The sequence below is a fragment of the Leucopleurus acutus genome, assembly GCF_964270905.1.
Source record: "Leucopleurus acutus genome assembly, chromosome: 4".
NCBI lineage: Eukaryota > Metazoa > Chordata > Mammalia > Artiodactyla > Delphinidae > Leucopleurus > Leucopleurus acutus.
This window is the reverse complement of record NC_139146.1, coordinates 1725636-1740270: the sequence shown is the minus strand read 5'-3', so window position 1 is coordinate 1740270 and position 14635 is coordinate 1725636. Positions and strand designations below refer to the sequence as shown.

The 14635-nt window shown below is 48.7% G+C and overlaps 1 protein-coding gene across 2 annotated transcripts in view; it reads right to left on the bottom strand.

Annotated features, from left to right (window-relative positions):
• FAM193A (family with sequence similarity 193 member A) overlaps positions 1 to 11856 on the bottom strand; it is a 101305-nt gene extending 89449 nt beyond the window's left edge. For both annotated transcript variants that reach the window (XM_082838347.1, XM_082838348.1), the window contains exon 1: positions 11568 to 11856. In XM_082838347.1, coding sequence (XP_082694473.1) covers positions 11568 to 11795 — 228 coding nt within the window. In that variant the 5' untranslated portion in view covers positions 11796 to 11856. The remainder of the gene's footprint in view (positions 1 to 11567) is intronic.
• Between the last annotated feature and the right edge of the window lie 2779 nt (positions 11857 to 14635).

The window sequence follows — 14635 nt, the reverse complement described above, 5'->3', positions numbered from 1 at the left end:
CCCTTTATCGGCAGGTGGACTCTCAACCACTGCGCCACCAGGGAAGCCCTGGAGATTTTCTTTTTCACTTTGTTGATGGTTTCTTTTGTTGTCAGAAGCTTTTTAATTTGATGTAGTCCCAGTTGTTTATTTTTTATTTTGTTGCTTGTGCTTTAGGTGTCAAATCCAAAAAGTCACTACTAAGACCCATGTCAAGGAGCTTTATTCCTATATTAAGTCTGTAATCCATTTTGAGTTAATGTTTTTGAGTGGTCTAAGATATGGGTCAAGTTTCATTCTTTCACACGCAAATATCCAATTATCTCAGAACAATTTATTGAAAAGATTGTCTTTTCTCCACTATTCAACAAAATTATTGATGAATAAATTACAGTATAGCAACATATTGGATTATACGTGAATTGTATTATGTGAAAAATGAATGAATTATATTAGGGAAAATGCACAAACTGCAGCTACCCAGACAGCATGAGGAATCATAAACAGAGAAGACAGCATAAGCACACACTTTCATAAAGGTCAAAAACAAACAAAAATAAATAATTTATTATTTAGAGATACACATATAGGCAGTGTAACTTTTTTTTTAAAGGGTTTAATAAAGTAAGGGAATGAGCAATACAAAAGGACAGCATTTACCCTGGAAGGGGAGAAACAAAGATGGAGAAGGGAAGAGCACACAGGCACACAGGTGTTAGGGATGGCCTGATTTTTAATGCTGACTGGTGTTCATTTTATCATCCCTCATAACATGTATACTGTAGACATAATTCATATATATATCAAATATCACATAGTAAAAAAATAAAATTTAAATGGGAGGAAAAACCTCTCCCTACTACCAGCTCTTTTCTTCATTATTCCAACATTTCCAAGTCCCTCCTCCAGCTGTGTCTGTCCTCTCCTCCCCTCACAGTCAAGCATCTGAAAGATCAGCCCCTTAACTGGACTTGCTCCGCTTCCTCTCCACTGAGTTACTGTTCACACAGTTCAGCCAGGCTTGTGCTCCAACTGAACACACACCTATCGAAGGTCAGATACCACTTCTCTGCTGCCACACCAACACTCTGTGTCCTCTCGCAGCTAACTTTTCTCAGTGTCTGTCAGGACTGCTGGCAGAGTGTCCTCCAGGGACCTCCCAGGCTCTCCTCGTCCTGCTGATGTACCAAAGCTACAAGGCTCCGTCTCCCCTGCCCACTCCCCACGGGCCACTTCTCAGGGCTGTTTATGCAGCTGAGGACCCTGAGACAAAAGGCAGGCTTGCTTACTGCTTACAATAGAAGGGCCAGATGCCCGCCCGCACCACCACCCCCAGCCCGTGCTCCTGAACTGGGACACAAACCCCCTGTACCCCCTGCACCGATGTGGGCCTTGGGGAGGGGAGGGGGTGAGGAGAACGGGATGTTTCTGCTGTGCCGAGTAACGAAGTCCTTCGTCTCTGACTCAGGATTCTCAAGTCTTCTGCCAGCACCCATGCAACAGGAACAAGCCAGCTTATTACCTTCAGGTAGGGTTAAAAAAAACACTAGCCCCAGACCCAACGACGACGACCTTGTGCTTGTCACACTCCCTTGCTTTTCGTTCTGCTTCTCCGCCGTCTGCTGCTCAGTCATCTCTCCCTCCACTGTCAGGTGTTCGCTAGAACTCCTCAGGATTCCACTGCTGCCTCCACCCACTGACTTGGGTATCGTGCCAGGGACCAAGGTTGAGAAGAGGAGTAAAAGCCATCTGTTTGCTTGTTTTTTAAACTGAAGTATATAGTTTTGATTTACAATGTTATGTTAGTTTCAGGTGTACAGCAAAGTGATTCAGTTACACACACACACACACACACACACACACACATTCCTTTTCAGATTCTTTTCCATTATAGCTTATTACAAGATATTGAATGTAGTTCCCTGTGCTATACAGTAGTTCCCAAAAGCCGCCTGTTTTAACGACTGTTGCATGAATGACCAGCAAAGGACATCTGAGACAAACAGCCTGTAACCTAAAATTGCACATCTTGAAAAAAATTTGGGATTCCACTGACAGAAGTAAAGTCAAAAGGTCTGTTTAATGTATATTCAGATGGGGGGTGTCTAGCAATGTCCCATTAACAACTTAAAAAGAGAAGTCAATTACACCTATACCAATAAAGTTAGAGGAAGAAAAATTAAAAGATATCATTTAGATAGTATAAATAAGGGACTTCCCTGGTGGCGCAGTGGTTAAGAATCCGCCTGCTAATGCAGAAGACATGGGTTCGAGTCCTGGTCCAGGAAGATCCCACATGTCGCGTAGCAACAAAGCCCATGAGCCACAGCTACTGAGCCTGCGCTCTAGAGCCCGTGGGCCACAACTACTGAGCCTGTGTGCCACAACTACTGAAGCCCGCGTGCCTAGAGCCCATGCTCTGCAACAAGAGAAGCCACTGCAGTGAGAAGCCTGCACACCGCAACGAAGAGTTGCCCCCACTCACCGCAGCTAGAGAAAGCCCACACACAGCAGTGAAGACCCAACGCAACCAAAAATAAATATAAGCTAATAAATAAATTTTAAATAAATAAATAAATAGTATAAATAAAAGTATGTATAGGTAAATGATTTTTTTAAAAAGGTGCAATGGGGGCTTCCCTGGTGGCGCAGTGGTTGAGAGTCCACCTGCCAATGCAGGGGACACAGGTTCGTGCCCCGGTCCAGGAAGATCCCACATGCCGCGGAGCGGCTGGGCCCGTGAGCCATGGCTGCTGAGCCTGTGCGTCCGGAGCCTGTGCTCCACAACGGGAGAGGCCACAACAGTGAGAGGCCCACGTACAGGAAAAAAAAAAAAAAGATCCCTCACATGGAAAGGAATATCCTGAGTGTGGCAACTAAGACCCGGCCCAGCCAAATAAATACAAAATAAAACAATAAATAAATATATATATTTAAAAAAAAAAAAAAGGTGCAATGGGGGACCTCCCTGGTGGTCCAGTAGGTAGGACTCCGTGCTCCCAATGCAAGGGGCCTGGGTTTGATCCCTGGTCAGGGAACTAGATCCCACATGCCGCAAAGAAGATCCTGCAGGTGGCAACTAAGACCTGGTATAGCCAAATAAACAAATAAATAAAAGGTGCAATGGCATAATACAGAAAAATATGAAACACTTATAAATGGAGAAAGACCCCATACTTACGGGATTAGAAAACTCAGTATTCATAAGAAGTTAATTCTTCTCCTACTGACTTACAGTCAGTGCAATCCTGGTCAAATCTTAACAGGGTTTTTTTTTGGGGGGGGGGAGGAATTGAGAAGATAATTATCATTTATACAGAAATGTAAGGAACCAAGAATAACCAAGACATTTTTGATGAGTACAAGGTAAGAGGGCTTTCTCTCTGAATACATTTGTTACAGAGCTACAGTAATTACCACAATATACACAGCAAAGCAGACTTAGTAGCCACTGTGTTCTTCACCACCACGTGCTTAGTTAAAAAATGGCCAGTGCCACTTAAGAGTGTCCTAGATGCTGCAAAATCATGAACTGTATTAAATCTCAACCTTTAAGCACATGGCTTTTGAATATTCAATGTGATGAAACGGGAAGTCTGCATAAAGCATTTCTGCAATATTCCAGAGAAAAGCACTGTGCGCTGTGAGCTGAATGAGCCACTCTGTCCATGAAACATCAATTTTACTTGAAAGAATGCCTGACAGACCAATCTATGCTTATTCAGACTTGGATACTGTCAGACATGTTCTCAAAAATGAATGAGATAAGCCTGTCCCTTCAAGGAGAACAGCTGATGCTACTTGTGGCCAATCATAAACTCTGAGCTTTCAAGCAAAAATTGGAAGTTTGGAAAACTTGTATCCATCACTGTGGACTTGAACACTTATCCACATTTAGAGACCTTTCTGATGAGATCGGTGGTGGCAGTGACAAATGTGACTTTAATAAAACAACAACCTGAATAATGGAAGGTGTCACTATCTCAAAGACCTCCCTTACTCAGTAAACAGCTATTTTACAAATGACCAATGTGTGGTGCAGAATCAAGTGTGGGTAAGAGGTTCATTGAGAGTGCAAGATAGACAATGGATTTCAGTTTAACAGTGTAGGAAAAATTCTCTGATATCATTTCAGATTCTACATTACAGCTAACCATTAGGAAACTATTACCTGTCATGGTTTGGTGTGGTATCAAAGAATATCCAGTTATCTGAAAAAGCCATTAAAATATTTTCTTCATATAACTTCAGTCAAAACAACCTATCACCCAGAATGAACACAGAAGCAGGTATGAGAATTCAGCTGTCTTCTATTACCCAAACATTAAGAAGATTTGCAAAACAGTGTTATTCTACTTACTATTTTTGTTTTGGAAAATAGTTTTCATTAAAAAATATGCTATTAATCTTAACCCCATGACTCCGCAATTCCTTTCCTACATGTATATACAACAGAATGTGTGAACGTGTGCTCCAAGAGCATCATTCGTGACAGCAAAATTTGGAAAACAACCAAAATGTAGTATAAGTTCACAAAGGTGAAGAGTATATAGTAATGAAAATGAAAAAACTACAACATTTATGAATCTCAAACATAATGCTGAACAAAATAAATCAGACACAAAATAATGCATACTGCATGATACCTGTATAAAGTTCAGAACACCAGAAGAACAGGACAACACTGCTTAGGGACGGAGGTGTGGGTGCAGTAACTAAGAAAGAGGAGCTGGAAAGACTGCGAACTCTGCAGAGAGGTGGTGGGGGCGGGAGAGACACAGAGGGCATCTAGGTGAAGGGCAGTGCTTGACTTGTGACCTGCACCGTAGCAGAAATAAACCCAAACAGATCAGCAATCACAGGAAGTGACAAAGATTAATTTCACCATTAAGAAGTAGCTTCTCGGGGCTTCCCTGGTGGCGCAGTGGTTGAGAGTCCGCCTGCCGATGCAGGGGACACAGGTTCGTGCCCTGGTTCGGGAAGATCCCACATGCCGCGGAGCGGCTGGGCCCGTGAGCCACGGCCGCTGAGCCTGCGCGTCCGGAGCCTGTGCTCCGCGACGGGAGAGGCCACCACAGTGAGAGGCCCGCGTACTGCCAAAAAAAAAAAGAAGTAGCTTCGTGCCACGCACTAAAGACTAAAGATACCACACAACCACACATAGCAACGAAGATCCAGCGCAGCCAAATAAATAAATAATTTAAATTAAAAAAAAAAAAGAATCAGAAGAAGAAGTAGCTTCTCAAATGCAAATCAAAACCACAATGAGGTATCACGTCACACCTGTCAGAATGGCTATTCTCAAAAAGGCCACCAATAACAACCACTGGTGAGGTTGTGGAGAAAAGGGCAGCCTTGTGCACTGCTGGTGCGAATGCAAACTGCTGCAGTCTCCGTGGGAAACAACGTGGAGGTTCCTCAAAAAACAAAAAATAGAACTACCATACAATCTGGGTACATAGCTGAAGAAAATGAAAACACTAACTGAAAAGACACATGCACCCCACTGTTCACTGCAGCACTATTTACAACAGCCAAGACAAGGAAGCAGCCTAAGTGTCATCGACAGATACTGGATAAAGAGCGTGCGGTATATAGATACACACGTATACAATGGAATGCTACCCAGCCATTAAAAAAAAAAAGAAATTTTGCATTTGCAACAACATGGATGGACTTGGAGGGCATTACGCTGAGGGAAATAAGTCAGAGAATGACAAATGCTGCATGCTATCACTTACACGTGGAACTGAAAAATAAAACTACCGAATATAACAGAACAGAGAAACAGACGCGCATATAGAGAACAAACTAGTAGCTGTCAGTGTGGAGAGGGAAGGGGGAGGGGCAAGGTAGGGGCAGGGAGTTAAAAGATACAAACTACTATGTATAAAATAGATAAGCAACAGGGATATAAGGATATATTGTATAGCACAGGGAATACAGCCAATATTTTATACTAACTATAAATGGAGTATAAACTTTAGGAATTGTGAGTCACTATGTTGTACACCTGAAACTTACTGTGTATCAACTTTACCTCAATAAAAAAATAAATAAGTGGCTTCTCAAAGGAGACCAAATTGAGTATACTTCTATGCTGACTGCACAAGGACACTTACAAGATGCAACGCAGAGCAAATGAGAACAAGAGGCTACGAAAAGGAGAGGAAGGAAGGGAGGGAGAGAGCTCAGCGACCTGCACAAACAGTAAACAAAAAGCCCTGAGGAGGGGCCACCACAACCGAAGGAACAATGTACTGAGATTTAATCAATCAACCTGTATTCATCCAGCACAGCCTTAAAACCTAGAGAGCAAAAATGGAAACATGTACAAGAAAAAGGGACAAATACACACGCACAGTGGGAGGTGTTAACTGACCTTATTCAGAAATCAACAGATTAAGCACAACAAAATTAGTTAAGAACACAAAAGGATCTAAGAACACAATTAACAAGGGGTTGATCTAATGGAAGTACACAGAGTCCTCTATCTAAACGCTGAGAAAATATTTTCAAGCACACACGGAACTTTTATAAAAACCTAACCACATATTAGTGTAACTGACTGATAAGGGGTCACTGTAATACATGCCATGATCTCCAACTGTAACAGCATTAAATTAAAAGTCAATATGATTAAAGGTGAGCCGAGAGATATATGTTTGGATATTTACAGATACTTCAAAACAAGTTATGGTTACAAACAGAAATAATCAAAATTGGATAACACTTACAATTGAGCCAATACAACTAGCAATTCAAAATCTAGAGCAGTAATTAGAGGTTTCCAGCACACATCAGGGCAGAGTAAGAAAAACTGATGAGAAGACTGCAGGTAGACAGACAGAAGAGTGGCCGCAGAGAAAGAAGGGACGAGACCTGTGGTGGCCTCAGCAGGGCTGCGTGGTGAAGGTCGCCTGGCAATCAGCGAGTGGCACTGGGCTGTCTCCCATCCGCCCCCCAGCAGGCGGGCTGAGCAAGGCCAGGTTCCCGCCAGCTCTCTGGGGTGAGGTAAGTACAGGAATGCAGCTCCCAAGGCAGCTGGTACCAAGCTCAGGCTCCCCAGACACTTGTCAGCAGCCCTGAGAAGAGGCCTAGAAAATGGAGAGCCCCCCACACTGACACGCACCCCACCTTGTCACGGTATCTGTACCCTGCTCCCAAGAACAAGAAACTGGGAGAACCACATGTCTCAACTTACTGACAGCGTCTGTCTGTAATTCGGGACCCTGTGGTGCTTGCCATCACTACCTTTCAGCACACTGAACAGAACAGAACATCTGTGGAGGGATAAACAAGAATCTGCCCACAAGCGAGCCTCTGGGAAGACAGAGAGGATGGTGAGGAGACAAGGTAGAGGGATGGACTCTGCACCAGCCTCTGTGCCCCGGAACTTCTACCAGAGGCCCCCACAGCGTTAACCAATCAAATACTGCCGTGTGCGCGTGCACACGCGCGCGCACACACACACACACACACACACACACAGTAGTAATTAATGAAATAGACAAAGTGAAAGAGATTTTAAAAATTAAAAAAAAGTTCTTTGAAAAGACGAAATCAACACACTTCTAGAAAGAGTGGTTAAGAAAAGAAAGAAAAAGCACAAATATGAGGAATGAAAAGAGCTGTATCTCCAGGTACGGCAGGGACTGAAAACAGACCACCCACACACAACTTCATACCCAAAATGACAATTTCTAAGAATGTAATTTACCACGACTAACTCGAATAGCAATGGAAAATCTCTTATCACTTAAAGAAACTGAACCAAAAGTTTAAAAGTTACCCAGAGACATGCCTGTCTGTGAAGGGAACAGGAGGAGGCTGACAGCAGGAGGGGCGAGGCCACAGGCAGACGACGCTAGAGCATCTGCACTCTGCTGGGCGCGAGCCGGACGGGAGCAAAGAGAGGGAATGAACAGCAAAAGCAACAAGGCCCTGCAGAGGATGGACAGGGGTGGGCACCTGGGAGGCGACTTCCCTCGGCCACAGGGGTGACCAGCCCAGCAGGGCCAAGTGGGTGGGGGGTGTTTGGGAAGAGAGGAGAAGGAAGGGAGTGCTCCATCTCTGCATCTGGGGGCGCAGTGACAAAGCCAGGGCGACACGCTGGACGCCCTTCCACGACCTGGCACCTCGCAGTCGGGAAGCAGGACCCCAGCGGTGCTTTTCTCCAGTCACGTTCTGCCAGCCAGGGGCAGCACTGAACCAGGCCCCAGGCAGACGAGTTAGCGGCTTTCCAAGAGAGAAATGACAGTGAGCTCAGAGGGACCTGACGGTGGGAAAGGGACCGAGGAGGTCCAAGAACTATGGCAACGGAGGACACTCAGGCAAGTGACCTAGAAAGACAGGATCCAGTCGGATGTGTGAACCGAAGTCCTCTTAGGTGTGTGGGCAGGACAAAGGTCTAGGCACAGAAGAGGAGGTCTCTGGAGAAATGGACAACGTGGAGCTGGGAGGCACAGAGCAGGGAGAAACATCAGTGCCCCACCACGACTGCCGGTAACAGAATGTGTATCTGCAAGAGAGCAGTTCAGCTCCGGGTCCACTGTCCGTGCTCAGAGCCCTTACCCTGAAGATCAGAGACAGCGGGACAACACACAAACTCGTAACTCTGGGCCCACCAGAGAGCACAAAGGACCAGCTGAATGGGACAAGTGTGACAGGCCACCTGGGGACAAGGCGAGGAAGGCAGGCAGCCATGAGTGGGTCGGAGGCCACAGCGCAGCATGTGACAAGTCCTTAAAGGTTGGGAGTGGCCGGTGGGACTTGCCAGGCCGGGTCCTTCTCTGGGAGCCAGCAGAAGCCTTCACTGCTGAGGTGGCGGGCGGTCTCCACCCGAGGCCCAGGCTGATCCTCCGAGAAGAGGGGACCGAGCCCTCCAGGAGACAGGCCCAGGACCCACACGGACACGAGCACAGGCCACACCCCGAGGCCCCTACAGATGCAGGCAGAGTCTGGCTGCCACGCGGCAGGGGCAGCATCACCAGGAAAGCTGCACCCTGAAGCCCGGGCACAGGACTGCCCAAGGCTCAGGCCGGACAGGGGAACCGAGGAAGCACCAGGCAGGAGGCTCTCGCCGCCGGCACACGGCGCAGGCAGAGTGTGGAGAGAGACCCCGCGGCCTGCACAAGCACAGGGGGCAGCAGCCGCCAGGGGGACGAGCCACAGCAGCCCCAGGGCCCGTCAGACTGGCCGAGCGGGCCCCCTGCGTCTGCACGTGCTGCCTGGCACTGCCCCCAGCAAGAGCGAGGAGCAACAACACTGAAGGGAGAAGCAACACCAACACTACACAAACTCTTCCAGAAAAGAGGAGCAGGAACACATCTCAACTCACTTTACGAGGCCCTGAAAGACACAAAAGACAAGAAGACTTTAATGAGCCTCCATGGGCAGACCCTCTTCACAAGCACAGACGCGCAGTTCTCAACCAAACGTGACACGGACAAAGCATGTCCACGGAAAGACGTGTGCAAGGACGTTCACAACAGCTTGACGCAAAAAACAGTCCAAATCTGGAAACAACAGAAACGTCCATCAACAGTGAACAGGTAAACAAACTGTGGTATATCTCTACAAGTTATTCAGCAATAAAAAGGAACAAACGACTGATGCACAACTCTCAAAGCACAACACCAAGAAGTCTACGGGACACTCCAGAAAAAGCAAATCCACGGGCAAAAAAATCACGTCCGTGGTTATTACGAGGGGTTGGGAGGAGGGGAAGGGCTGCCTACCGAGGTGAACAAGGGAACACCTGGGGGGTTCTGTATCTTAGCCGTGGTAGTGGTGTTTACACAACTGTATAAATCTGTCAAAACTCAGTGAACTATGTACACTTTAAAATGAGTGAGTTTTACTAGGTGTAAATTACATCTCATTAGTTTAAACAGTTCAGCAATTTTAACCAGCTTGAGCAAAGAGGCCAGCTGCACAAAAGCAACAGGAGGTCTGCGTCTACGAACACAGGCCAGCGCTATGCCTCTGTGTCCCTGCTGTCACTGTTCTGATGAGGAGAGAAAGCCTCGTGTGTTGATCCATTATCCAGGACAAACTGGGAAGTCAGGAAACGAGACTCCCCTCGTGGCAAGACTAGTTATGGGAAATGACAGGCCATTTCGCTTCTGCCTCCAAAACCAGGATGAGCAACAGCAACCCTTCTCCCAAAGGCACAGTCAGGCCAAAACACAAGAGCAGGACTGGAAACAGGAAGAAGAGACGGCAAGCTTCAGGAAGCAAAGAAAATGCGCTAGCTGGGGGAGACTCAAGAACGCTGGCTGGAAGTGAGCAGGGAACAAATGGGTATCAGTAAGCTAAACAGCCTTCCATCAGAAAATGGAAAACAGACCAAATACTTTAAGTGGACACGGGAAGAAAACAGAAGTAAAATAAAATGATAAAAGCACAAAGATCTGAGGGTGAAAAAACTTCAGACCGACTATGCCATCTTTTTAATCCCTAATTCCGGATTTATCCATTGCTTTGTTCATTCATTTATTTATTCATCAATTCAAATATTTTGGGTACCTAAAATATGCCAGGCTAGCACTGTTCTTGGTAAGAAAATACACAAAAAGAGCTACCCTCTTGGAGTGTATAGTCCAATGAAGGAAAAAGACAAACAAAATGAATAAGTAAAACGCACAGTATATTAGAAAGAAGTGCTAAGGAGGAGAACAGAGCAGGAAAAGGGGTGTGTGGGAAGAGGCTGAGTGAGAAGTAAATTTCTATTTTGATAAACAACAGATTTTGAGTTTTAGCTACTAAAGCACTACTATAGAAACTGGCACGTGAGCTGGGGTGCTGCCTTCAAGGAAACCCTAAAACAGAAGCCACTGGCTCAGTGGCGGGCAGCAAGGGGGCTCAGGCGAAGGGGCAGCAAACTGTCGGCGACCAGTGTGGAAAGCAGTCCCAGGTCAGGAAACAGAATGTGGTGCTGGGTGCTGCTGTCATCCGCCACGTGCAGAGTGGCATCAGCAGAAAGACAACAGCTCAGAAAACAATCATCAAGCAGAAATCAAAGGAACGGAAGAGCCCCAGAATGCGGGGCCTCAAATGGCTGCAAAAGCCAACTCCTTCCAGAGCCCAAAGAGCAGGTTTGCAAGCCCTGTCAGAACCAGGGCCCATGCAGACACCGTCTGGGCTAAAGATCCTGATGTTCTCAAGAAGGCCTCATTCAGCCGAGGCAGGAAATCAATGGAAAAGGGGTGGGGGGGGGAGTCCGACTTGAGAATTACATCTGGGAAAGAATTTCAGGCGAGTTACCAGCGCATGGAATTGTCCAGCACTAATAAGCACACGAACGCCTCTAGCTTTTCACCAAGCTACACTGCCAAAGACATCCTGAGAGCAGACTTAAAAAGCCAAAACCCACCCTGCGGGCCCCCCAGGCTTGCTGACAGGGCTGTCTGACCGAGGAGGGCAGGGCCCTTCCTACTGACTGCAGGTGTCATCAGGAAGAGGGGCGGGGACCCCAGCCGCTGGAGCCAGGGACGAGGAGATGGCGCGGGAGGGAGTTCCTCCAGAAAGCAGACCCAAATGAGCCATCTCGCGCGCCGTTCCGCTCCGCCGGGCCAGGCACTCACCGCCGGCGGGTCGAGGCTGCCGCGCCGCTCCTCGTTCTCCACGGTGCGCCGGCAGTCCGGGCACACCCACAGAGGCAGGTGCAGCACGCTGTTGCCCTTGGGCGCCATGGACAGGGCCAGCTTGCTTGCAGTCTTTACTCCACTCTCTAAGAACGAAGAGTCTTTCCGCTCGCTTCTGCACAGAAGACAGTAATCCCCAGCGGGGTAGGGTGGTGTTCTATGATTCATGCCAAAATTAAAAGGAGTCTGGAACAGAAAAAAAATTTGTATTTTCAAAACATGAGCCCGAGAAGGGTCGTCTGCACCGTAGAGAAATCATCCTGAAAATCCTGAAGATAGGTTCGAGAGAGGGACACCTGGGCAACAGGTGAGCAGGGAAGCCAGAGTACACATGGGATGGAGCTGTCAGGACCCCCAGGCCTCTCTCCCATCTGGAGTGCCCCTACCGTGAACCCATCAGGTGGGAAAGTGCACCAGGACCCATGCCAAGCCTATTCTGGCTGGAACGTTGCCCAGATGCTCCCCCAGCCCTGCCCAGCCAGCAGCCCAGCTCTTCCCTCAGCCCATGGCTCTCTCCCTGTCTTCCTGTACCCAGGCTCGCACAGGCCATTGGCTGTACTCGTTACCTGGACTACGTATAAGCATGTACACGACTGGTGCCACAGCTGACAGAGTGCTCTCAAATGGGCCCCAGGCTCCATTATCAAAGCCTGGAATGACCAGGTATCAGGTGCTTAAACAAGGGGGCTGAATGGATAAATGAACAAATGAGTGATTCAAAGAATGAATAATGGGACTTCCCTGGTGGCGCAGTGCTTAGAAATCCGCCTGCCAGTGCAGGGGACACAGGTTTGAACCCTGCTCCAGGAAGACCCCACATGCCACGGAGTAACTGAGCCCGTGCGTGCCACAACTACTGAGCCTGAGCTCTACAGCCCACAAGCCACAACTACTGAAGCCTGCATGCCCTACAGCCCACGTGCCGCAACTACTGAACCCATGTGCTGCAACTATTGAGGCCTGCGCGCCTGGAGCCCGTGCTCCGCAACAAGAGAAGCCACTGCAATGAGAAGCCCGCGCACTGCAATGAGGAGTGGCCCCTGCTTACTGCAACTAGAGAGAGCCCACGCATAGCAATGAAGACCCAACACAGCCAAAAATAAATAAAATTAAAAAAAAAAAAAGAATGAGTGACAGCACCATTAAGACGCCAAAGACTTGCACGTATATTCTTACCTGCTTTCATAAACCAGTGATCAAAACTGCTTACACCTGTCACATCCACAGGGTTCCCTGGATTTAACCAAACCCAGCTCAGCAGCCATCTGAATGTCTGGGGTGCAAGGGGAGAGAACTGAGTACTATCTCCCCCGGAAGTAGCTGTCTTTCTCTGTCCCAACAAATCCAAGCAGCCTGTCACCGACAGAACAGCCACAGCCTTCAAACCTCTCTAGGCCGCCTTGCTTACCCAGAGCAGAAGATGATGGGCCCCAAGGTTAGAAAGGTCCCCGAGCAGAAATCATAATGCTAAGAGCCAGAACTGTCTTGCGAGCACCCAGTTCATTATCCACTCATCTGTCTGTCTGTCCATCGTCCATCCATCCAGTGTTTACCGGAAGCCCACCGTGTGCCAAGGCACAGGCCCAGGCACTGGAGACACAGTGGTGAATAAAACAAAAATCTCTGCCGTTAGGGAGGTAATTCTTGTCAAACACAAAGACAAAGTAAAAAATACAGAACATTAGACAGTGGTAACTGAGAAGGAGAGAAGAGCAAGAGAAGGTGTCTGGGGCTGGGGACGATGCCCTTCTTTCACCGTGGCCATCAGGGCCTCCCTGAGGAGACATCTGAAGTGCGGGGCTGCTGGAAGCCGCACGGACACCTGGGAGCGAGCGCACAGGCCCCGGGGCAGAGACGGAGGGGAAGGGAGCAGGGAGCCGGGCACGGCCTGGCCCCGCTCGTGTCCTAACGGGGAGACAGCGTGTGCGTGGAGAAGAGGTGCGATGGCAGAAAGGAAGGGGCCCAGGAGACCGGGGTGAAGCCGCTGTGAAGGCAGAGCCCATAGGACGACTGAGGAGCCCGACGTCAGGGGAGAGGAGAGAGGCCAGACAGCCCCCCCGACTGTGGACTGCGCGTGTGGAACAGCTCCGAGGTGAGGAGGACCCCGGCCGTAGGCATCTGGAACACACTGCATGTCAGGCATCCTTACAGGTCAGGTGACTGGGTCCTGCTGGTCCCAGAGGGACACCAGACAAGCACAGACAGAACTAGCCAGCACCCCATGGCAGTAAGTGCTCCTCCACCAAGAGGAAGAAATGAAGCCTCCAAGGGTGCAGAGTGGGACCAGCAGGAGAGCATGGCTTCAGCGAGAGCAAAGCTAAGCTGAGACCCAAGTGCTAAGGAAGAACAAACGGAAAAGAGCTGTGTGAAGCTCCTGGAGAGGAGCGCTGGCGCGGGGAACCGCTGCGAACGCGGGCCTGTCCGGGGCAGGACGACGGCCGGAGGCTGAAGCTCGTGCCCTGTGAGGGGCTGGAGATTGCTCAGAAGGGGATGGCGTGACCCAATTTTCATCTTACAGGGAAACCTGGTGTGTGAACAATGGACTCTGAGGAGGTGACCACGCGTGAGGCAGTTCCAGGTGCAGGCGGCCCTGGAGGCGCAGAGTGGTCAGGCTCGGGGGCTCGCCCGCCCGGGCAGTGGACCCACCAGCAACGGGGGACAGGCTGCAGCGGTGGAAGGAGCAAGGGTTGCTTTTGGCCGCTGTGCGGTCAAAGTGTGCGTCAGCCACCAGACAACGTGAGCACGACACCTGCTGGAGCAGCGACCGGAGGGGTGCAGCCGGATATGCAATTTGGGGTCTGTAAAGCCAGAGCCAGATGGGATGATCTGCAGAGGGCATGCAGCCAGTGTCCTGAACGGAGGTCAAACTTTTCGAGGCTTGACCACTATGCTCAAGAAGGAAGCGAGTCCTCTCGGGAGGTGAAGCTCTACTCTGCGAACCTCTTTCAGACAAAGCAAGTGACACTCACACAACAGCAAAGCCTGACTAAACCTCAAGCTAACCACAT